This window comes from Pelmatolapia mariae, linkage group LG7, assembly GCF_036321145.2.
Source record: "Pelmatolapia mariae isolate MD_Pm_ZW linkage group LG7, Pm_UMD_F_2, whole genome shotgun sequence".
In the NCBI taxonomy this organism is placed as follows: Eukaryota; Metazoa; Chordata; class Actinopteri; order Cichliformes; family Cichlidae; genus Pelmatolapia; species Pelmatolapia mariae.
Genome location: NC_086233.1, coordinates 23,582,263 through 23,604,842, shown reverse-complemented (window position 1 = coordinate 23,604,842; position 22,580 = coordinate 23,582,263). Strand labels below are relative to the sequence as shown.

At 41.8% G+C, this 22,580-nt stretch overlaps 2 protein-coding genes across 3 annotated transcripts in view; one reads left to right on the top strand and one right to left on the bottom strand.

Annotated features, from left to right (window-relative positions):
• Window positions 1-293: 293 nt before the first annotated feature.
• Window positions 294-19,269, top strand: LOC134630810 (endoplasmic reticulum metallopeptidase 1). Its single transcript, XM_063478503.1, has 15 exons — window positions 294-709; window positions 2,637-2,941; window positions 4,699-4,826; window positions 4,979-5,084; window positions 5,430-5,576; window positions 6,051-6,143; window positions 8,703-8,915; window positions 9,245-9,465; window positions 11,643-11,817; window positions 12,670-12,860; window positions 13,177-13,329; window positions 14,208-14,410; window positions 14,503-14,618; window positions 14,854-15,017; window positions 15,965-19,269. The coding sequence occupies exons 1-15, from the start codon at window positions 435-437 to the stop codon at window positions 16,139-16,141; spliced, it is 2,667 nt and encodes an 888-aa protein (XP_063334573.1). The 5' UTR covers window positions 294-434; the 3' UTR covers window positions 16,142-19,269.
• Window positions 19,270-20,005: 736 nt separating this feature from the next.
• The window catches only part of ric1 (RIC1 homolog, RAB6A GEF complex partner 1), a 41,520-nt gene continuing 38,945 nt past the window's right edge, over window positions 20,006-22,580 (bottom strand). For both annotated transcript variants that reach the window (XM_063478501.1, XM_063478502.1), the window contains exon 27: window positions 20,006-22,515. In XM_063478501.1, the coding sequence (XP_063334571.1) occupies window positions 22,200-22,515 (316 nt within the window). In that variant the 3' untranslated portion in view covers window positions 20,006-22,199. The remainder of the gene's footprint in view (window positions 22,516-22,580) is intronic.

Genomic DNA, 22,580 nt, shown 5'->3' with positions numbered 1-22,580 from the left:
TGTCTTTTCCCGATATCTCTTTTATATTAGTAATTTTAAGAAAAAGATATGGTACTCTGAGAATCTTTAATTGAATCCTGGGAAATTTAAACAACCGTAAGAGATGGAGGCGGTAGAAGCATAACTTCAAAGGAGAGAAAAAAAGCTTTATGAAACCTTATTTTCGGACGAAGTCAGCAAAAAACCGTTTTTAAATCAAATATAGATAAATATATATTTATGTGGTTTTTAAGTCCTAGTAAGCACAGAAATTTAACTTAATTTGCATAACGTTTCGAAAAATCTCTTCTGATTTTCCTCCTCCGCCCGCCCTCTCGTTCAAGTTTGTCCCTCTGCGCGATCCGTTTGTCGTCCGAAGAGAGGAGGAAAAAAAGAAAAAGAAAAAGGCGAAGACCGAGAGCGACGCTTGCAGCTGATGTACCGCTGGCTCAGAAATGGAGGGCGACACCACTCTCCGGAGAATAAAACCCTTCGGGACTCAACAATACGTCGCTCAGGATAATAACGGAGCCCAGGACCGCTGCGAGAACAACGGCTACAACGGTGAGCCGAAGAGGAAGCCTGAAGTGAACCTTTACCTGCTGCGAGAAGGGCTCGCAGCTTCCCTGGTCTCTGTGTTTATTTTGGTGCTGTGGGCACTCGTTCACTTGTCTTTGCAGCAGCTTGTCATTGGAAAACCGACGGGCGAGTTCAACGCAGTGAGAGCCAGGTGAGTTTTACGATAAGACCAGTTTTATTCTCTAGGTGTTGGCCCGGTTAATCTTTCTTCTGTTGGGAAAGAGAGCTTCCCAGAAACCACTGCCGGGGTGCCTGTTCCGCTCCATCTCCACCTTTACCTTCAACCTAAGCCGCGAAGTGGACAGGTGCCAGTCTCAGGAGAGGATAGGTGCAGCGACTATTAGGACTAATCTGATGTAGTTAACCATTATTCCTCCCCTAAGCCTTTTAAAACCACCCCTGGGTAGATGAATAACAAATTTACTGTCTTAGTCCTAATTCTGAAAGCCGTCAGATGTTAAAAAAGTAGGTGTTTGTTTATATACGGTAGCACACAGTAAGTTTTTTATTTGGTGCATTTCCAATGCAAATACACGACAAAGGGTTTTAAAGGACCGGTTGAGAAACAGGAAATGCGGATTTAAAGCACGTGAGCATAGCGGTAGCATGTACATGTAGTTAGTTCTCTTATTGTAGTGGGAGACAGAAAAGACACCTTTGGGAGCAGGGCTTTTATTAGATTACATACACAAACAGGAGGAGGAGAAGAAGAAGAAGTCACCATATTGATCAGTGACAGTAAGCGTCAGTAGCTATCCTACTTATCAACCCTGACATTTTATAAAACACAGAAAAAAATCGAATAAATCTTCAAATACAGTAAGAAGGATCATAATAAACATCACACATCCTGTCCCTGTAAAAGACGCTGTAGAATTTTCAGATTAAAAGTTCATTCAGTTTCATGGCATTACAGAGGGCTGCAGGGATTATAGCATTGAATCTGAGGTCAGCAAAGCTGCAGCTGAGCTGCTGAAAGTGCAGAGCAGCTGGATTTGCCATCTTTTGGCTCATTGCTCTATAAATGAGTGAGACAAGCTGCATTTGAACTGATTAGAGCTCTGAGCTCTGTGTCTGTCGCCCACAAATCCAGATTTTGCAGTAGGTCATTGAAAAATTGAGTGAAAGCAGCACTTTAGATTTCTGAAATATCATGTGGTGCCACACTGGCTACAAGAAAACCAAATTGAGCAGGAGATTGGTTTTTAATCTATACGGATAACAGCTGGACTACAACACATGACTTTAGAGGTCATGGTTTGATATCAGGCACAGTTCATTTGTTTTAAGTATCAGTAACCACTGCTGTATTTTAGTATCTCTAAAAGCAAACAGCAGTTTTCTTCTAAAGAGAAAGAAAAGGAGTAAACACCTCCTAAGGCAATATCACTGTTCTCCAATCCCCAGACCTCACTCTTAAGCTTTGATCAATTGTTTTGTTTCCTTAAAAATGTCTTGTGTACAATGAATCAGGAAATACTGAAGATTGCTCAGTACAGTTTCCAAGTCTTGTTCTGCATGTATTCAATCGCTTTTCAGTAGAAAGCAAGACAAGAAGGGTGAAAATTGTAATCTTTTACAGTTAAATTTGTAGGTTCAAAGCAGTTTCCCCCCCACATATGTTATGAAAAGCTGTCTCTTTGGAGACACAATTACAGTAAAGTATGATCTACCATTGTTTGTCATATACAACCTTGTTTAGCCCCACAACACTTGGGTTAAAGTACTTGTACAAATATTTTGTTAATCAGCAAAGCCAGCAGCCAGTTCACTGTCTAACACAAAAATGTTTAAGCCTCGTTGTTTCTCTTACAGGCCATGTCAGTGAGTCCACTCATGTCTTCAGGACATGCATTTAATATATTTTAAGTTTTTTGAAACTTTGTTGATGCTTTGTCTATACATGCACAGTGGCATTCAATCAGACTCTGTAATTACACGACTGAACTGTTATTAAGTTGATGAGATATGCTAAAATCTGTTGGGACAAGTCGCCTTGATTTACTGATGTTTCACAGTAAACATGGCAGGTTATTTATCGTTCTCTCTTCGTCCTTTTCTCTCACCTCTCAATCTAGGCAGCACTTGGAGCAGATTACTAGTGCTGGCCCTCGGCCTGTGGGCAGCCAGGAGAATGAGGTCCTGACTGTGGGATACCTGTTGAAGCAAATCGAGGACATCCAGGTCGAGACCGCCGCAGGGCCTCATCAACTCACGATTGATATTCAGCGTCCCACTGGGACCTTCTCCATTGATTTCCTCGGAGGCTTCACTAGCTTCTATGATCACATCACCAACATTGCCGTTAGGCTGGAGCCCAAGGGTGGTGCGCAGCACCTCATGCTTGCCAACTGCCACTTTGACACAGTGGCCAACAGTCCAGGTAAAAACAAATTAATTACTCATTTGAACAGACATGCCTCTGTGAGGGTGAAACCCTGAGTGTGGTGGTGTTTGTTTTATTCATAGTCCACGCCTTGCAAATTAACACCTGGAGACCATGTCAACAGCAAATTCTGTGCATTTTATAAAAACATCCTCTTAAATCTGTTGTTGTACTGCAAGCGCTCTTTTGTACTATTTATGGTCTCCAGAGGATGGAGCTCATCAGACTGACTTTGATCACCTTGATTTGCTGTCATTTGTAGTTAGAGTGACACATTTAGAAAACTACTTGGTGTTTTTTATTTTTTTGAGTGACATTTGGTTAAAAAAAATGTTAATGGTTAGGGATGGGAGGTGAGAACTGGTTCCAGTCCAAAGTGTCCAGTCCATCAGTATCCTATAGCTTTATCCATATTAATTACATTTTTCCAAATTGGCATCTTTTTCTGACTAATTACACATTGCAGAGCAATGACAGTCATTGGAGTGGAGCTTTTGCACGCCTGAGTTGCATGCAAGAACATGTGCATGAGAGCTTTATTTCTACTCTGTTTTAAAACTGTGTTGTGATCATAAAATAGTTTCTTTGATACTTAAAATTTAGTTAAACACCCCATCCCCCTCCCCACCCCAATTGTAAAAGTGGCACAGATATACAGATATATCTATAAAGAATCTGATCTATAAACACATTAAATAATGTCGCTGGTGTACATAAACTCTTAACAACAGTCATCACTATTTATGGTCCCTACAGGATGAATTGTAAACTTTTCTTTTCCCTGCTTGGTTTAAATGTGTAGCACATTGCAGTGTGCAGCCATCGTGTTTTAGTCTGGTTTTAATTCAGCAGTTTTTTGTTGTTTTTTTTTAACTCTACACCCTCGAGCCTTGTGGGTAGGCATGTTTTCCCAGCTCTCATTCTCACACACACATATGCGTTACACACAGCTACACTGGTAAATGGAAATTGATCCAAAAGGTGTGGACCTGGAAGATACACATATATTTTCACATCCCCCGGTGCTTGCCAAGCCTTTGATTTCTTGGAATTCTTAACGTTTGTTTATGGAAAAACAAAGAATAAAAGCAGGCAGGACTTGGCAAGATAAACTCATAAGTTAATTCAAAATATTTTTTTCCTGTTTAAAGCTAACCTGCACAGATGCATGCATTCTGAAGTCTTATGGTGAGAGAAAGCAATTAATATGCTACTGACATATGTGGATGGTATGCAGACACAGGGTGAACAAGCCCCCACCCCTACCTCATGAACTCACTGAGTGTAGAAAGCCAGAGCACATGATGTCTGAGTTTGCCCCTCTGATCTGCAGGTCATATTTTCCTTACTTTGGTATATTTTCACTGCTGAGCTGTGTAATCTTTCTGTATCACATGCTCCTTTCTTTTCGTCTCATTGGTGCCCCTTTTTCTTTATTCTCTCACCAGGAGCGGTGGAAGTTTGTTTTTGTTTTTTTTTGGTAATCAAGTAGTCACATGTTCCTTCACACAGGGCCTATTCTCTACACTCCATAATTTAGAGCTTTTATTTCTACCATCTGTGTTTTGTTATCTCGCATTATTTTGCTAGGTCAGGACAGATGGATGTTATGGATGTTAATTGCATTTCTCTGGATGTAAATAGCAGGTTAAGACTGATTTCTGTTGCTCTCACTAATGTTTTAGTAAACTAGAAGCCCACGATTGGTATTCGTGACACACTGCTCCCTGTCTAAGACAGTTTCTCTGTCTTAGGTGCCAGTGATGATGCAGTGAGCTGTGCAGTGATGCTGGAAGTCCTCCATTCTCTGGCCAACCAGTCAACCCCTCTTAACCACGGCGTCATCTTCCTGTTTAACGGGGCAGAGGAAAATGTACTGCAGGTAAAAAGAACATTTAGTGGGATGTTAAACTAGCTTGTAAGGAGCACTGGTGTCATTTTGTTTAATTTGTATCTCTTTTTGTTTTTATTATTTTCTCCGTGTCATTTGTTGTTTCTCTCTTTGTCTCTCTGGTTCCTCACGCTCTCCTTTAGGCCAGTCATGGTTTCATTACCCAGCACCCATGGGCCAAGCAGGTGCGAGCCTTCATTAATTTGGAGGCTGCAGGTGTTGGTGGCAAGGAGGTTGTTTTCCAGACAGGTACTGTAACATACTACTTTGAGGAATTAGCCTTGTTTGTTTGTTATGATGCCTTTTTTGGTGTTTGTGTGTGCAGCCTACCATCTATAGCATGCAAAAAAGCATTGCAGGTTCTCCAGTTAAAGCAGTCAACTACTGCTCCTTTGTTTAGTACCTTAAATAGACTTAAATGCTTACAATACCAAAATACAAGCAGGCAGGTTTAAAAACGGTGGAGGCGAGGGGATAAATAACCTTGATGATGTATCTTTGTCTACAAAAGGATGAATCTGTATGACAAAATTTAGGAATCAAGGCTAATTGTCAGGTATCTAAAATATTTCAGCAGCCTCTTCTCCTTTAAAGGTCCAGAGAACCCGTGGCTGGTCCAAGCCTACGTGCATGCAGCCAAACACCCCTTCGCCTCTGTGGTCGGCCAGGAGGTCTTTCAGAGTGGTGTCATTCCCTCAGATACGGACTTCCGCATATTTAGGGACTTTGGTAACATCCCAGGTAAGTCCACCGATTCTTACACTACATAACAGAAGCCAATAAAGAAAATATGCAAGTTTTCTTTGCAGAATATGTTTATAGCTAAACATTACTTTATTATGCTTTTTTTAAAATAATGTCAGGAAGGATGTGCTTCCTGATCGCTGCTCTGGTCAGAATTTAGTGTAGCTTGCACACAATGATCCACTCAATTGGTCTTCACCTAAATTATGCTTAAGGTCATATTTCCTGTGTTATGGGTAATTTTACATTTTCAAAAGAATCCCTATTCTTCTTGAAATCAGATTTTTGGGATGTGAGTTTTCGAGCCTCCTTGACTTCTCTGAGAATTTTAATACTTGCTAGTTTGCGTAATAGAACCACTGACAATGAAATGTATCACTTTTTTTTCTGTGCTTCACACGTTACAGTAACCTGTGAATTGGATGAGCTGTTCCATTACTGGCGTTCTGGTTTAATATTTTTTTTTTGCAGGCATTGATCTGGCTTTCATTGAAAACGGCTTCATCTACCACACCAAGTACGATACAGCTAACAGGATCCTAACAGACTCGATACAGAGAGCGGGTAAGCAGCGGACCTCATATGCTTCCATGCTCAAATATTTATTACGCTTTTATTCAAGACTCATTGCAAATATGTGAGAGCTGTCACTCCAGCACCATTTTTCTGTTACAGACACCTGCTGTGCATTTGTCCTTTGTCCACCAGTCTGTCTGAGGACTTAAATATGCACACGTACAGCGGCAGTCACAGACTGTTGTCCCTTGTGCTTCTGCGTTGCTGAATAATTTTGCTTTGCTTAGCAGAGAATCCAGTCAGACAGCACTAAAAACCTTGGCATCAGTTGGCATCCTTCCTCTCTCCCTCAGCAACTACTGGACATCACCCTTCTGTTCTTCTGTGTGCAGCAACTCACCATGAAAGGCATGAATTATTAGAGAGAGAAGGCGAGATTTCAGACGGAGGCAGAAGGTATTTTTAGTCTGTAAAGAAGAGGGCAGAACAGTGCTGTAAGGTGGAGAGTAGGACACAGCACGGAAGGCGAGGATCTATCAGCAGTTCTGCTCTTTTGAAGCTTGTGATGAATACACCCTTTGGCCTCTGCTTAAAAATCTACATCTCTGGGTTTGGTCTAAGCGGAGCAAGCGATTCACTTTTGTTAAAAGCGAACGCAGCGTGGATCTCTTGTGGAGATTATATGTGAAATGTTTTTCTAAAAAGAGCATGTTGCCGTGTTTATAAAATGGATTTTATCATTACCATCAGTGTTGGCTTTGTGATAGAAACAGAAAATAGAAAGATGTGAGCAAATTGCAAGCAGTGAACTCTGCATGATCAAGATTTTGTACAGCGTTGTTTTGGCCACAGCAAAGCTACCAGGCGGAAGAACAATGGAGCTTTGTCTTGCCTTTTGTTTTTGTGCCATTAACTGTGCAAATATGGAGGTAGTATAGTACAGTAGTACAGAGAAAAAAAACAAAACTGGTTTTTTTTGCTGCAGTGGATTGAAAACAAGTCTACACACCCCTGTAAAAATGCCAAGTTTTTGTGATGTTAAAATACGGGACGACAGTGAGTCATTTCAAAACGTTTCCCGCTTTTTATGTGACCTACAACCTGTGAAAATGAGTGCATTCAGTATTCTTGAGTAGGACTCTACTAGCAGAATAGAATAGAATAATCCTTTAATTGTCCCACAAGGGGAAATTTGGGTATCATGGGTAGCATGGCACATCTTGACTTGATTTGCCCACTCTTCCTCAGACAAGTGCTGCAAATCTATCAGATAGCACTTGTGCACAGCTCCCTTCAGGTCATCCCACACATTTTTAAGGATTTACATCTGGACTCTTGTTGGGCCATTCCAGATTGAACTGGGGCTTTAGTAAAGGTGGCGGGACAAGCATACATCCAAATCAACAAAATAATGGATTCAACAGAAGCAAATTAAAGTTTGGGGTATTTTAGGTTTTCAGTAGAATATTTGTGGGGTGACCTGAAGAGGGCTGTGTAGAACAGCTCAGATCTGACACATTTGGAGTGTGTTTGCAAGGAAGCATGGGCAACTGTTCCCAAGTCAAGACATGCCATGTTGACGAATGGTATGCTGTGATAAAATCAAAAGGTGCTTCAATAAAGTCTTAGTTTAAGGCTGTGCTCATAAGGCAACATAGGATTTTTAAATTGATACCATAGGTGTATCTACTGGGAGGCTGATGGGTAGCGCTGGCAGTATTTTTATATCCACTGTACAGCTTGCTCTTGCTGTTCCTTCCTGTAATCAGATTTCTGATCTGAGCTGAACTGCATATTTGGAGTCAATTTAAACAGAAAGCCCTTGGTGCCCCGTAAACTTGTGTACAGCTGTAAATAAGATCTCCATCTCTCTCACACACACACACACACACACACACACACACACACACACACACACACACACACACACACACACACCACTGAGCTTTTCCTCCTGCCACAGCCATCCTCACTGCAACAAATACATGGTGTATACATCATCATACATTACTCTGTAATAGTGCACATAAGGCACAGCAGTGGAATATGAGAGAGTACTGTCCTTATCTGTCAGATCCTATCATCCTCTCTTACATGTCCTGTCATGGGGGGAAAAAAAGCTCTTCTGTGAGTAAAACAGTATACGTGTGTTTAATTGGTTTTACAATATTATTGTTTGTGTAAGAGGTTGCAGTAGTCATCTGCATGTGTTGGGGGCTGTAATTTGCCAATATAGTGCCATTTAACAGGCCACCCCCTCTGTGTAGCCTTTTCTGCTGAGTCAACAGTAACTGGTGTAATGCATGTGACATGTCAGCTCTGTAAAGGATGATCCTTTTAGTCATGTGAGGTCCTATGAGGTTATCACTTTCATATTCAGACATATAATCTGTTTACTTCCCCGTATGTAGGATAAAATCACAAATGGTGGAAACTCTAAACCTCTATTGACTAAACTTCCCAGTTCCTCTTATTCTGTTGTCATTTACTGTCTGGATAACTGGATTGTATATGGCAGGCTGCCCAGATGATGCACACTGTTCTTTATGGAGTAAATGCACTGAAGCTTTGACTGTCTTTAACTCCATATTTACGTCCTGTTTTCAGGTGACAACATCCTGGCCGTTCTGAAGTATCTGGCAATGTCAGAAAAGTTGGCTGATTCCTCAGAGTACCGCCATGGCAATATGGTGTTTTTTGACCTGCTAGGTGTAATTGTGGTAGCTTACCCAGCTCGTGTTGGCACTATCCTCAACTACATGGTGGCCACAGCTACGTTCCTCTACCTGGCCAAGAAAGCCTCAATGCCTGGCCATGGAGGTAGGTCACCATTTCCTGCACTTAATCCTTGTTACTGATTGGTCTTTAAATCAAGGATTCTCTCTAGGGGCAAGGTAGTCCTTGAAGAGGTCATTTTCTAAGAAATTGATCGTTAAGGTTTAGGGTTACATCACTTACCAGAAAAGTAATGAACATGAAATGCTTGTTTCATTTGCATTAATGGCCCCAAGCTGCGTATATTTTAATGATATGTTGCAGTTTTAAGATTTAGAACAAATAGCTTTGATGAGTTCTTGTGGATCTGCAGAATAAATTGGTAAAATCCTAATTTATTGGCTTAATTGGTCACTTGTCTCTGTGTCTCCAAGGTGGGCGCTATGTTCGAGACCTGGCCTGCGCCACAGGTGTAGCATTGCTCAGCTGGTTTGTCACCCTGTTGTCGGTGCTGATTGTGGCCCTGCTTGTCACTCTGTTGGGCCGCTCCATGTTTTGGTACAACCACTTCTATGCCTCAGTCTGCCTGTATGGAGCTGCAGCCACTGGCAAGATGATACTCATACACACATTGGCCAAGAACCTGTACTACGGGGTGAGTGAGTGGAGTTTTAAATATAGAGCTTCCAGTAAATTTCAAGGCGAGACCGAGTGGCAGGACGTGATTAACAGTAGCAGTAACACTGAATGTGAAATGTACTGTTAAAACTTTTAGGAGCATTGTCTGATTGTATGGTAAAAGTGACATTATGCATCACTGTCAAAGATGTGGCTTCTTTCTAAAACCCACTTATATTTGATGAATAGGAAAAATGAATTGTCACAGACAAATTTTTGACTATTTGTTGTGTTAAAGTTGGAAAAAGTATCTTTATTCTTTAAATTTGTTAGTTGCACCTGTTCAACTGCTTATTAAGGCAAATGTCTAATCAGCCAACCATATTGCAGCCACTGTGATTTAGGTGTGCAGACAACCTGCTAATGTTCAAACTGAGCCTCAGAATGGGGAAGAAGGGTGATTTATGTGACTTTGGATGTGGCACAGTTGCCGGCAGTCTGATCTACTGGGATCTCCAGAGTTTAGAGAGAATGGTCAGAAAAAGTCAGAAGTCACTCCTGACAGTTTAGAACAGAAAACTGAAGCTACAGTTCAAAACTGGACAGCAGAAGGTTGGAAAAAATGTTGAATAGGCTGATTAGTCTAAATTTCCCATGTAACTTTCAGATAGTAGAGTTTGAATTTGGTATGAAAGCATCCATCTTGTCTTGGATGAACATTTCAGGCTGGTGGCAGTGAAATTGTCTGGAGTATATTTTATTGGCACACTTTGTGCTCCTTAGTACCAACTGAGCACATGCGGGGTATGGTGGAATGGGAGATTGACATTATGGATGAAAGGCTGACTAATCTGCAGCAACTGTGTGATGCTGTCATGTCAGTATGGACCAAAATCTGTGTTTCCAGCACATTGTTCAATATGTTCTACAAAGAATTAAGAGAAAGGGGTCTAACCCAGTCCTAGCAAAGTGTACCTAAAAATTGGACGGTGATTGTAGAGTTCAAATCGGTCTTAAATTATTCTTATTGATTGTTTTCTGATTGTAGTAAAGTGGATATTACAGTATTTCACTATGACTGATGCGTCATGATGACTCGGTAAACTGCTGACAGTCGTCTGTGTGTGTGGTTATAAAACTGTAGAAATGTGAGACAGACTGTCCTTTGTGCCTCACATGTACGTTTACCAAATTTGATCTCTCTCGCTGTGGTTTTCAATAGGCATTCATTCAGCTCTTAGATGTTAGCACCTCTGTCATAAAAGCAAAATCCATTTCTCACATCCTTTAAAAGAGAGTGTTATAGATTTCTTTGGTAAGTTGTTGAATACTTTGTAGAAACGGATGGTTGAAATTGAATGGGCATATTGTATGTGTGACATTTATAAAATACGAGCATTAATTTAAAGCTGAAAGAGCTGCACTGAATTGATTTAGATCTGGAGCCACAGCTTACCACAATGTGAACTGCAGCTTATCATGGCCATTTTCCAGTAAGGACACAGACTAACCTTTGTCCCAGATTACATAACGCTTCAGTGAAACAACATGACTATTGAGAGAACGGCATGTTTCCTTACTCTAATCCTGAATGGTATATTCTGCAAGAAAAATGTCTAGCTCCAAGGACAGAGAGGAAAGAAATTATTAGTCCTCAAATTAAACTTATACAAGTTATAGTTGTAGTGATTGTCATTTTCTTAAGTGGTTTTATCCTCCTTTTAGTTTACAGTTGTGATTTCGGGATAAAGCCGTGGAAGTTATTTCTTGTTTTTTATCCACATCAGATGAGTTGATGATCTTATTTGCAGTTTATGTAAGAGGAGCCCAGCACTCACATTTCACCCAAATAAGAACCTCTATGTACTATTTCACTATTAAATCATGTGAACTGAAACTTGACAGCAGACCAAAAGCCTCGGCAGTCAGTTGTTTGCAGTTTGAAAGTTTGGCACTTTTAAGTGAATCCATTGATTGTTATGCCTAATCTATGGGGCAGGTGAGTATATTAGTGACATTAATTTGTTACTGATATCCCCCCAAAAGTTCTGATTAGTATGATGAACCTCTCTGTATTTGTTTTGCTGTTGTTGTGGTTGTTTTGCAAAACAACAATTAGATTTCCATACTTACAGGTTAAATCCTCATCTGTCAAAGCACCACACACCTTCCCCTGCACATTTCTTGTATGTTGAGCTTTTGTTTTCTTCACAGGGCGTCCGCCTGGTAGAGCTGGGTGACCTTTACTTTGACGTGAGCTTGCTGCTGTGGTGCTGCAGCCTGGTGTGGTTGACCCAACATGGCCTGTGTTCAGCCTACGCGCCCATGCTTATGGTGGCTTTCCCCCTGGCCACCAGACTGCTGCTGGCAAAAGAATTCAAACACAGAGGTAAAGACTTGATCTCAAAGTCAACCTTGTTTACCATGATTGAATGAAGCGCAGGGTACTAAAAACTGTTGAAAGTAAGGACGCTTTGGTTAATTATTAATACTTTTGCTAGAGTCACAAGAGTAAATTATGTATATGCTCATACCTGCTCTTTATAAGCTCTCTTAGCAGTAAGATGAAGCTAGCATCCTCTCATTGTACTGTAATCTTATCAGGCTATTTTAGATGATTGTGTTATCACAGAAATAGTCAAAGTAGATCTCAAAGTAACTGCATGAAATAAACTGAGGTGAACCCTCTTCCTTTCTAGCTCCTATTGTGCTCTTGACCAAAGGCCTGTGTATGCTTAAAGTTCTTATCAGACTATCTTATGTCTTTTGAAAAATAACACACAAAAGATAGATATGTATCAAAGAGGTGTTTTTTTTGTTTTTTGCCCCCAAGTGATCAAAAGGATTCTGGATTGGATCCTTAATGATTAAGTCGCTAGATAAATAGTAACAATATATGATGGACGGATCATGCAGCCTCCTGCAGACAAATCCTAAGTAGCAGCAGCAGAGTTCAGCGAAATGTTTTTCTAAATATATTGTAGGCAGGAAATAAGGCACACATTCACTGAATCTGCAAAACTCAATGCAAAGCATGTTGTTTTCTTCTCCTTGCACAGCAGAAAACAGGACTGGAATCACATTTGAGTTGTAGTGTTTAGATTTTTCACTTTGAAGACTGTATAAACACTTTTCTCTTTAAGATGGATTTTCATAGCTGTGGGGGCAGCTACGAGAATCCAGTGTGCGTGTGTGTCTCTCTGGCTCAGTTATACCTGACAAAGATTCTTTTTTTCTCCAGGAGCATCAGCGAAGTACTGCGTGCTGTACCTGCTGGGCCTGGCGTTGCCATATGTGCACTTCATGTTTCTCATCTGGGTGGTGTTTGAGATTTTCACTCCCATCATGGGGCGGAGTGGCACAGAGATACCCCCCGAGGTGGTGCTGGCCTCCTTAGTCACTCTGGCAACCATCTTCCTCTCCTCCTTTTTTGTGAGTATTTCTACATTATATATAAGAGTGAGAAGAAAATCAGGATTTTTATTAAGCAGAAGAAACAGAGAAATCCCATTTTGAATTAGACAGAATATACTTGACTAAAGAACTGTTTTGATTAATCTGGTAGGAGTAAGTTTATTTTCAAACCAGATACAGAAGGAAATATAAGTATAGTATAGAGTATAATTGGCAGAAGTGAATTTATTTTAGAAAATGTGTTGGTGAATCAGGTATTTCGTGCCACCTTTGTTGGATTTTCAAATGCCCGTTCCTTCTGCTGTTCAGTAACACATGCTCATGTCTTTGTCAGCTGCATTTTATCTACTTGGTGCGGAGCACTAAGCGGATCATGGCAGGTCTTGGGTTCGTCTTCACCATCATGTTCCTGTTGGTGTCCTGTGGCCTCTTCTTTCCTTATTCGGGCGATCTAGACAGTCCGCGGCCAAAGAGAGTTTTCCTGCAGGTTGAAATTCACAACATGCACACAAAAACACAAATATACACAGAAATGATACAGATACAGTATGTAAGAAAAGGAAAAACTGGATCTGCAAGGAGAAGCCAAAACCAGTAAATGTATTCATATTCATAACAGCCAAAACCTAAAGCTCTGGCCTGTCCATTGCATGACGTTTGAGGTCTGAGTGACTCGGTTTGAAATGAAAATGATGCAAGAAGACATTTCTAAATGAGTGGCAGGAGCTTGAAACCCTTGAATTAAAGTACGGTCTGATCAGTTTTGCAGCATTTGTCATAGTCCCGTACACTGCACAATTCATCCTGCTGCTTCTATCAGCAGTCACACCCTCAAGAAACCAATGTCCACTGGCTGCAATACGTGCTCATGCCATAGTGTTACCTCCACCACAGTTAAATGATAACGTGGTATGATTCAGATCATGAGCTGTTTCTCTTCTCCATAATATTCTCCGCTATTCATTCCGGCACATGTCCATTTTGGTTTCATCTGTCCCAATAATTTTTCCAGAACTGTGCAGCCTCTTTTAGATCTTGTATGACAGTCTAATCTGGCCTTCCTGTTCTTGAGTGTAACCTGCCCGTTTGCACCTCGGTGTAAATCCTTTGAGTTGTAAACACACTCGAGGAGCCCATCTCCTCGAGAGTGTTCTTGACGTGTTAAATTGTGTTTCTTAAACATGGAAATAATTCTGTCATCTTTTATTATTATATTTTCCTCCCTGATGTGCTCACGTATGTAATTTACATTGAGTCATTCCAGCTTAACAAATGTAGCACAAAGCACGTGAAAGAAAAGAGAACATGTTAACATCAAAGAACTTAGTTGTTTTGGGTTTTCTTTTCCTGTTACTCTCCCTGCAGCATACAACACGGACCTTCCACAATCTCCAGGGCCAAGTGGAGAGCCGAGACTCAGGTCTGTGGATAAACAGCTTTGACTACACGGGCATACAGCACATCACACCCCACATCCCCGAGATCAACGAAACGGTTCGGACCCGCTGCAGAGAGGACCGACCTTTCTGTGGTTATCCCTGGTTCCTGCCTGTCAAGTTCCTCAGCAGGTCAGCCGTGTAGCTTTGATGCCTCTGGTGTCATAATAAATGCTTGTTTCAGTCATGCTTTGAACTTCACAAGTGCTCCGGTGTGTTTGCAGGAAGAACTGGTACCTCCCCACTCCGGAAGTGTCTCCGAGCTCTCCGGTGGAGTTCAGCCTGCTGTCCAAAGAAGAGACGAGCTGGGGAACGATCAAGATGACATTCAGTGCGAAAGGTCAGGAGCAGCTAATAGAGGGTTAAGATTTTGGAGATCTAAAGAAGTACCAAGTGATAGCAGAAGGAGCAAACCCAAAACATGGACCAGGTGTAAATCAGAAAATTGATGACCATTTTTAAAGAGCATGTGATCGCATGTGTAGGATGTGTGAAGAACGTGAGAGTGTTGCGCGTTGATTTGTAGTTGTAGGTATCACTTTGTATTTCACCCTTGACTTTCCTGTCTCATGCAGGCCCGAGCCACATGTCTTTGTATCTAATGCCTCATCGAGGAGCCAGCCTGTCTACCTGGTCCTTCGGTGACGGGACGCCTCGATTTGACCTGAGTGGAGAATATTTTATCTTCTATTCACATGGCCTTGACGCCCCCACATGGACCTTCTGGTTTGAAATACAGGTACTGACCTTTTCTTCTTATTTACATTTCCTATTTCCATCTTCATAGTGACTTTGGCGCATCAAGCAGTCTGTACCGACAATTACCTGCAATAGTTTTGCAAATTACAGTAATTAACTGTGATAAACAGGCAAATATCATGTACCTGTTGCCATCTACACACACAGGAATTCACATTAACTTGTTAGATTCAGAGTCCAGCCACAGCCACATGGATTTGAGACAGAAATGTCTCCACAAATAGTTGCTGCAGGATGGCAATTTGAGTGCAAAATAACACATGACTGGAAACTTTATTTTTAATAAAGTTTAATACAAGCACAATATAACCAGCTGAGTCAATCCCAGTATTGCAAATAAATTTGTCACAGATTACTAACTGGTTAATTGCAACATGTTGTCATTTTGTCTTCATTTATAAATTAGATGGTAATTATTTGCAAACCTGAGTGACTGCAGTCAGTCCAGCAGTGAGACCCATGATTGTTTGGAGACAACCTGTGCAGTTGCCATCTGAAGCTGGTCACCCCACTACTTGCAGTTGCTTGCTGAAAGTGAAAAACACCACTGGGAAACCACAGATTTTTCCTAGTCACGAGGTTTTTGTCCTATTATTACAGCCAAACATAAGGCCTGGGGGCCAGAATCAGAAAAATGTAGAATTTTGGACTTTGAACTATATTTTCATCAGTTTTACAGCTTTTACAGCTATAACGAGCTCCCCTGCTTTACTGATCAGCTTCACTGATTCTGCCTGCTTAAGATCAAAGTCGGCTGCATGTGGCCCATGTTTTAAAATGAGTGGGACTGAGCCACGATTTGCAATGTATGCTGCACGTAACTCCTCGTGGCTCAGACAAAGTCCTCATGCACCATAATCAAACTTAAGACATTGCTAATCTTATTTGGTTCTTCTGCTGTTTTATTTCTGTCCCTCTGTTTGACAGCCTCCCGCAGACCCTGACCCATCTGGCCCCGAGGGGATCGTCTCAGTCGCCATCTCCTCCCACTATTTCTTTGGGAAAGACCAGAGGACTGCTCAGTTGGAGGAAATGCTTCACAGGTTCCCCACGTGGGCTTTTCCCTCTTCCTGGGTCAGTACCTATGACATGTACCGATACTGAGGATGTCACACATCCCACGAGGCTGCTGCAGAGGAGAGCTTTGGCCCACCGGGCTCCTCGAGACAGATGTAGAAGAGATTACAAGGAACAATACAGAGGAGCGACCCCGCTGCCTTTTCACTCAAACTGTAACACACACAACACATGCGAGCTCCACCCCAGCCAGCCTGAGAGACCCCCACCACTGTGTCAGTAGGCACTGTAGTTAACCAAGGAGAGATGCTTGGTGCTGTGCTCACTCCCGGGTTAGTGAAAGGAAGGGGTTAGTTGTTTTTTTTTCTGTTCTCTACTTGTTCGATCGTGCCTTTTGCTTTACTCGCTGTAACTCGCTTTTCCTTTCGCTCACATCCACCCCCGCTCTTCCTCACTAACGCCAGTGCTCCTCCCGAACAACTAACACCGCACGGCTACCTCCACTGCTCTTTATCAGCAAAACCACTCTGGACATTGTCATATTAAATGTGTCTACCAACCGCTCCGTGCATCGTAGGGTGCAATAACACATGATGAATGAGTTCAACCTGTTCTCTCCTCCTCTGAAGTTAACTGGATACTTTGAAAGTCACTTGTCATTAACCTGCTCTTGTTTTAATAGTTTTTGATTTACTGACTTGCCCTTCTTTACTAAGACCACTCATTTATTTTTTTTTTTTAATTTTTGGAGCCACGCGTTTTAACGAGGAATGTAACACCTGCTTAAACTGTCGGAGGACATGGCGTGCAGACAGAAAACTGTGTTAAATGAAAACAGATGTCTGAATTCAAGCTGTTCTGGAAGTGGTGGTTAAATCTGGAGGGCAGTGTAATTTCACTTGACGTGTTTATGCAGTTTAATTTTGTTTTAGGGTTTAAAATTGTTCAGGATTACCCCCCACCCCAGTCCACAGGGGGGTGTACCTTTGCATCCGTTTCACATTTGTTCTTACTGTAGTAATAACTGCACTTTTTTTTTTTTTTTTTTTTAAGAGCAAGGAAAAAAAAAAGGAAAACTTGACTATGCTTCCAGCCGTCTCCAGCAGTGACTAACAAATCTTTTGCTTCATTGATTTTCAAATGTGATCCTCTGCTTTTGTTTATTGCATCTGTAAGCAAAAGAAATGCCTTCCCGGGTCGTGGGTCAGACAATTTAAGGCGTCTGAAAACCTCGGGAATCTGGGATTGGCTTTTATTCCCACTTTTTGATTTTCCCTTTCTTGAATGTAAAATCAGCTGCTGGAGAGGGCTCAGTTTTATTTGTGCTGTTGTTTTTTCTGTAGCTCACATCCACAGTCTGCTTCACATGGTACCATCACTACCTCCGGACTGATCAAACTCAACACCGAGATAACAGTTTCAGATTGAATGTTACTGTGGGAAAGCTTTAGAGGAGATTTAGCTAACAAAAGTTAACTAATGTTGAAAAGGTTTATAAAGTGTCACCATGCTTATCTGTGGGCTACATCCATTTATAGATGTCCATATCTGTGTTTTCAGAAAGTCTGACTTCCCTGCGTCCCCAGGTTTGACTCCTCTTTAAAGGAGTCAAAGGTGGAATCGGGTTGTTGACTAATGAAGCAAAAGTCTTTCGTCCGCCTCGAGTCTAGCTAGCGAGGTGTCACCGTGAACCACGTTGTCTGTTTGCCACAAAACGAGAAATCACAATGAAAGGAGGCCTTAAAGTTTTGCTTCCAAAGACGCACAAAACGTTTACTGTTGTGGACACAAACATCTCAGTGGTCTTAAAAGCTATCAAGTGCCACACTGCAAAGCATTTTCATGCCCGTGGATTGTTAACATCCATCACAGCCTTCAGCAGATTGTCCCACTGTGCTTTTTTTTTGAAAGTCAAACTATTTTAAAGTCATAAAATTCATATTGAGCCACTCTGTAGCTATTCTGGAGTTATATCTCAGCACGTGAGTGGAGTTTGTGTTCGTGTCGCCTCACAGGTCAGATCAAATGATAAAAGACTTCTTTTTACTGGTTTCATAGCAATGAAAAAAAATTTCAGTCTTAACTTTGACGACAGGCACTTGAAGCGCTTTGACTCCACCTGCTGAGGAAGCCCGTGTGATGCAGGCGAGAGCGCCTGCTTGGACTTTTTCACCTCATCAGCTGATTCCTGCAAAGATCAGCGAGACCTCAGTGCTCCTTCAAAAGGACAAAGATTTAATCAAATTAGATTTTTGCTTGGTGGTGATGTAGTTTTTGCTCTCACTAAAGTACCATGCCTATATACATTTTGGTTTTTTGCCATTTACCTCATAACGTTCATCACCTCACCCCTCTGATGAGTAAACATGACATGCTGTTCACATTTTGGGTGTCTGCAGTTTGAGTGCGGCACTAAAACCTGGGAGGAAAAAAAAAAGTCCAGTCTTTTCTGATCTGTCCACTGACGGCCGACTCTGTACTTGATCCTGCTGCTCCAGACTGAAAGATGGATTTTTTTTTTCTTTACTAGGACCAGTAAAAAGTCTCATTTTGTCCTGAGCAGGTACTGCTGTAATAGAGGGGCAGAGCGGGGAAAGGCTGAGAAATGGCTCACCCTACACTGCTGTTGCTCCCAGTGTTCGAGAGCTTCATACGCACTCCTTTTCAGATGTGAGTGATTTGAATTTACTATGCGTTACTAATGTGTTAGTGTGAGCTAGTGTAGGCTGAGAGGCTGACGGGCACTGCACTGAACGTTTTTGGTGAGCGTGAGTTCAGACTTTGGACTTTATCTTCTTCACACATAACAGTCTAGGTAGAAGTCCATATCAAGTCAAGAAATACGTTCTTTAACTGTGGGATACTTTTAAATATCTTAATGTGATATCTAAAAATATTACATTTGAAGTTTTGGGGTTTTTCTTTCTTTAAATTGACCTTTCATCCACATCTGTAACTGTTAGTTTTGTTCTTAGAGTTGATTTCTAACAAGAATGATTTTTTTTTTTTTTTTTAGCGACCGTCACATAACCGTTAACCTTCTTCCTTGAAGTTTTTTGTTTTCTTAGTTGGAACTGTTGACTGTTGAGCTTTGGATTATTGGGTCTGGTTAACAGGGTATCCATGTATTCAATTTACGGGATGATTTCACATTATGCAAAAAGTTTGAATTAATTTAACACTTGTACAGCAATTAAAAAGCTTCTTACGTTTAATCTTGGCAAGTGTCACTTCTTTAGACGTGGACACAAACATCATCAGCTATATCAGCTACATGGTGAGGCGGGGTTTCATGTTCACCCAGGTAACTTCAGGGTTAAGCCTGGTTTTTCTGTACTACTTCTTACTTTGATACATCGGCATGGTAACTGGCTACTGACCAATCAGTGTCACTTTAAGTTGAACTGGAGTGAATATGTCCATTTTCTGCCTTTAAAGTATATCATCAATACAAACAAAATCCCTGCCGTTCTGTTACAGCTGACCCTGACATGGCAACCATTTGACACTTGTTTAACTAAAAATTACATTTTGTCCATGAGAATTTCTGCATAAGTAAAATAACTCTGCTCTCTTTCTACAGGCAGAGAAAATGCAACCACTCCTGCTTGCTGATCTTACATCAAAACTGCATGTAGAGATATCAATTATGTTTTAATATAAACACTGCAAGGGCACCACAGCTCGAAGAATAAAACCCAGAACCGTCTTTTAAACGTGAATTTAACAAAACAGTCAATTTAAAGCCATCAGATTCCCCCGTGTGATATTCATGGAGTTGTAATGTTAATATGTCAGTTAACTCTGTTTTTTCTGGTGTCAAACGTTATTAATATAAGAGCTCTTTTCTAGAGTATTTAAAGCCAAACACACACACACACACACACACGTTGCTGCTTTGTCTGCAGCTGCTGCGTTGCTTTAAAAATAAGGAGGTCAAAGAGGCAGACAAACCTTTTAAAAATAATTTATTGGTCTTTATGTACAAGGGGGGAAAAATGAAGTAGAAAACCAAATATACGTAGAAAAGGCGAATGTACAAGAGAGTATCTTTACACTGCATTGAGGATGTCTGCTGCCCCAGAAATAAATCTCAACTCTGAGGAAACGAGCAATACTTTTAAACTGTACACAGTTGGGAGGGAGCTGCTGTCCACGTTTTACTGAGCGAGCGAACGACACTCCTCCCTCACCGAGAAGGAAACCATAAAAGAGCTGAAATATTCATTTCCGTAGGAAATTGTCTCGCATACCGTCAGCATTAGTTTTGAGCGATGATGTTTCTGATGAGAGGGATGGGGGGAGGGATGTGCGCGAGTGAGATTCTCCTCCCTCTGCATGAGGACTCGAGCGTTCAAATTGAAGCAACGGGGTTAAAACAGAAGGCCTCTGGACGTAAAGTCTTTGGTTCATCAAGTGTCCGTGTTCAAGTAAAGCTTGTAGCGGAGCTGTAGGCTTGTTCAGAGCGGAAGGAGGGTCAAAGTAGACGATACAGAGCTGCTCGGGCCGTCTCAACCTTTTTGTGTATAGTGACGGGCAGCTCGTAGAAGAGAAACCATTCAAGAATCTAAACAGATAAACACACCCAACTATAAAATATCATTTTGGTCTAGGATGAGAAGCGCACAGCTGGGGGGGAATGAAAGAAAAAACAAACAAACCCAAAAGCAGTAGTAAGCATAAAAAAATAAAGCTGAGTAACATTTCAGTACATTGCACAATATAATACTGACGCATTGTTTTTCTTTTAGTGCTTGTAGTTGAGCCAATGCATGATTTTGATAACTAAAGAGGAGGGGGAAGGAGTTTTGTTATCAGTCATTAAAAACAAAGCAGGAATGATCTCTCAGCTAATAATCCCAATAAATAATAGTAATGACGAGGACTAATACGATAAAAATCAATTCCACGTGATCAGAGTCACCAATCATGTCGACGTGGTGTGAACACGGCCCTGCACACGCGTTCAGATTTCCACTCGGAAGCACGAGAACGCGGCGATCGGCCTCCCGCTCGTCTCGCAGGTGGTCCGGACGGTCAAAAACCACACGGCGACTTATCTATTGCACAACAATCAATCCCTCAAACTAAAACAATACTAACGCGTCGCTCCTAACACTGCTGACAAGCCAACGATCCACCTGATGGCTTTTAAAAACTCACTAATCGCGTGATGGGAAACAAAAAATCCTTTTTTGAATTAAAAAAAAAAAAAAAAAAGAAGCATCTTGTGATTTTTTTTTTTTTTTTTTTGTTCAGGGCAGGAAGTGTCGGGAAGGATCAACACAGATCTGCTTTGCTTTGTGTGAAAACCCACACGGGGAAGGGCGAGGCAGCTGATTCTGTACTTTAGCATCACTAGGGAGGGGGTGGGCAGCGGGCGCGCGAGGTGCTGATCAGTGGTAAGAAACTAGTCTGCACTCAGAACAGTGGGATTCTACTCACAGATCATTTTCTTAGAAACCTTAAATTCAATCACACAGAATCATCTGCTGAGGGTGTTTTTTTTCTTTTTTTGGTCACAGGGTGACTGCAGAGGGATAGAAAAATAATGTCATCCTGTACACTGTTACATTATAGAAAAAAAGGTATCACAAAATATTTTAAAATTATACTGAGGTATGAAAGTATGAAACACCTCTTGTGCACACAGACAGAACGGCACACTTCACGTACTGTAGGCTCAGACGCACTTCGGCGAGTCCCGTAAAAGGTTCTCGAGCTTTTTCTTTGTTCTACGTTATGCTCCGCGGTTAGCGCAAAGATCAAAACAGACCCTTTGAACTGATTCTATCGCTCTACCCGAGCTTTCGCGTGCTGCTCTACAGCTTCCAAAACAACACAAGTGGAAAACAACTGACATGAGTAACCCTCCTCTCTAATCTACCAGCACAATCTGCTGAAATGAGCTCTGTTAAAAAGGAACCGTTTGTGCTGTGATGTCTTTGTGCCTGTCGGGCTGATAGCGTCACGATCTAAAGAGTGGGTAATACTGACTGAAGTAGGAACCGACAAAGAGGCGCACAAACGCACGCACGCACACACTCGCTCACACAAATGAAGTCTTTTTCCAGTCAGCCAATGCTGCAGCTTCCTCCACTCCGGCCCTTGAAGGGTTCACAGGTTAAAAAGTCCAGAAGAGGCTTCAGGACAAGGCGCAGTCGTAGGTTCCCTCCTCCTCCCCCTGCTCCTCCGTCTGTTCGGGAGGACAGTCCTCAGAGGGGGGACGGGGGAAAACTCCTGCGGGTTCGAGAGAGGGCAGGGCCAGGCCCAGCGGGGTCACCACTCCTCTGCTGTCTTCTGCCCGAGGTACCGCGGCTCCTCCCAGACCTTCAGAGCCACTGAGCTTGGAGCATTGGGTGGCAGGCTGGAAGGCTTCAGGCTGCACCTGCTCCGACGTCGACTCCATCAGCCGCTGCAGCTGCGGCTGGATCAGGCTGAGGAATGGTTTGTAACCCAGGCTACGGGAAGAAGACAAAACATTTATTGTTGTTGTTGTTGTTATATCCATTAGTAGAGTTGGATA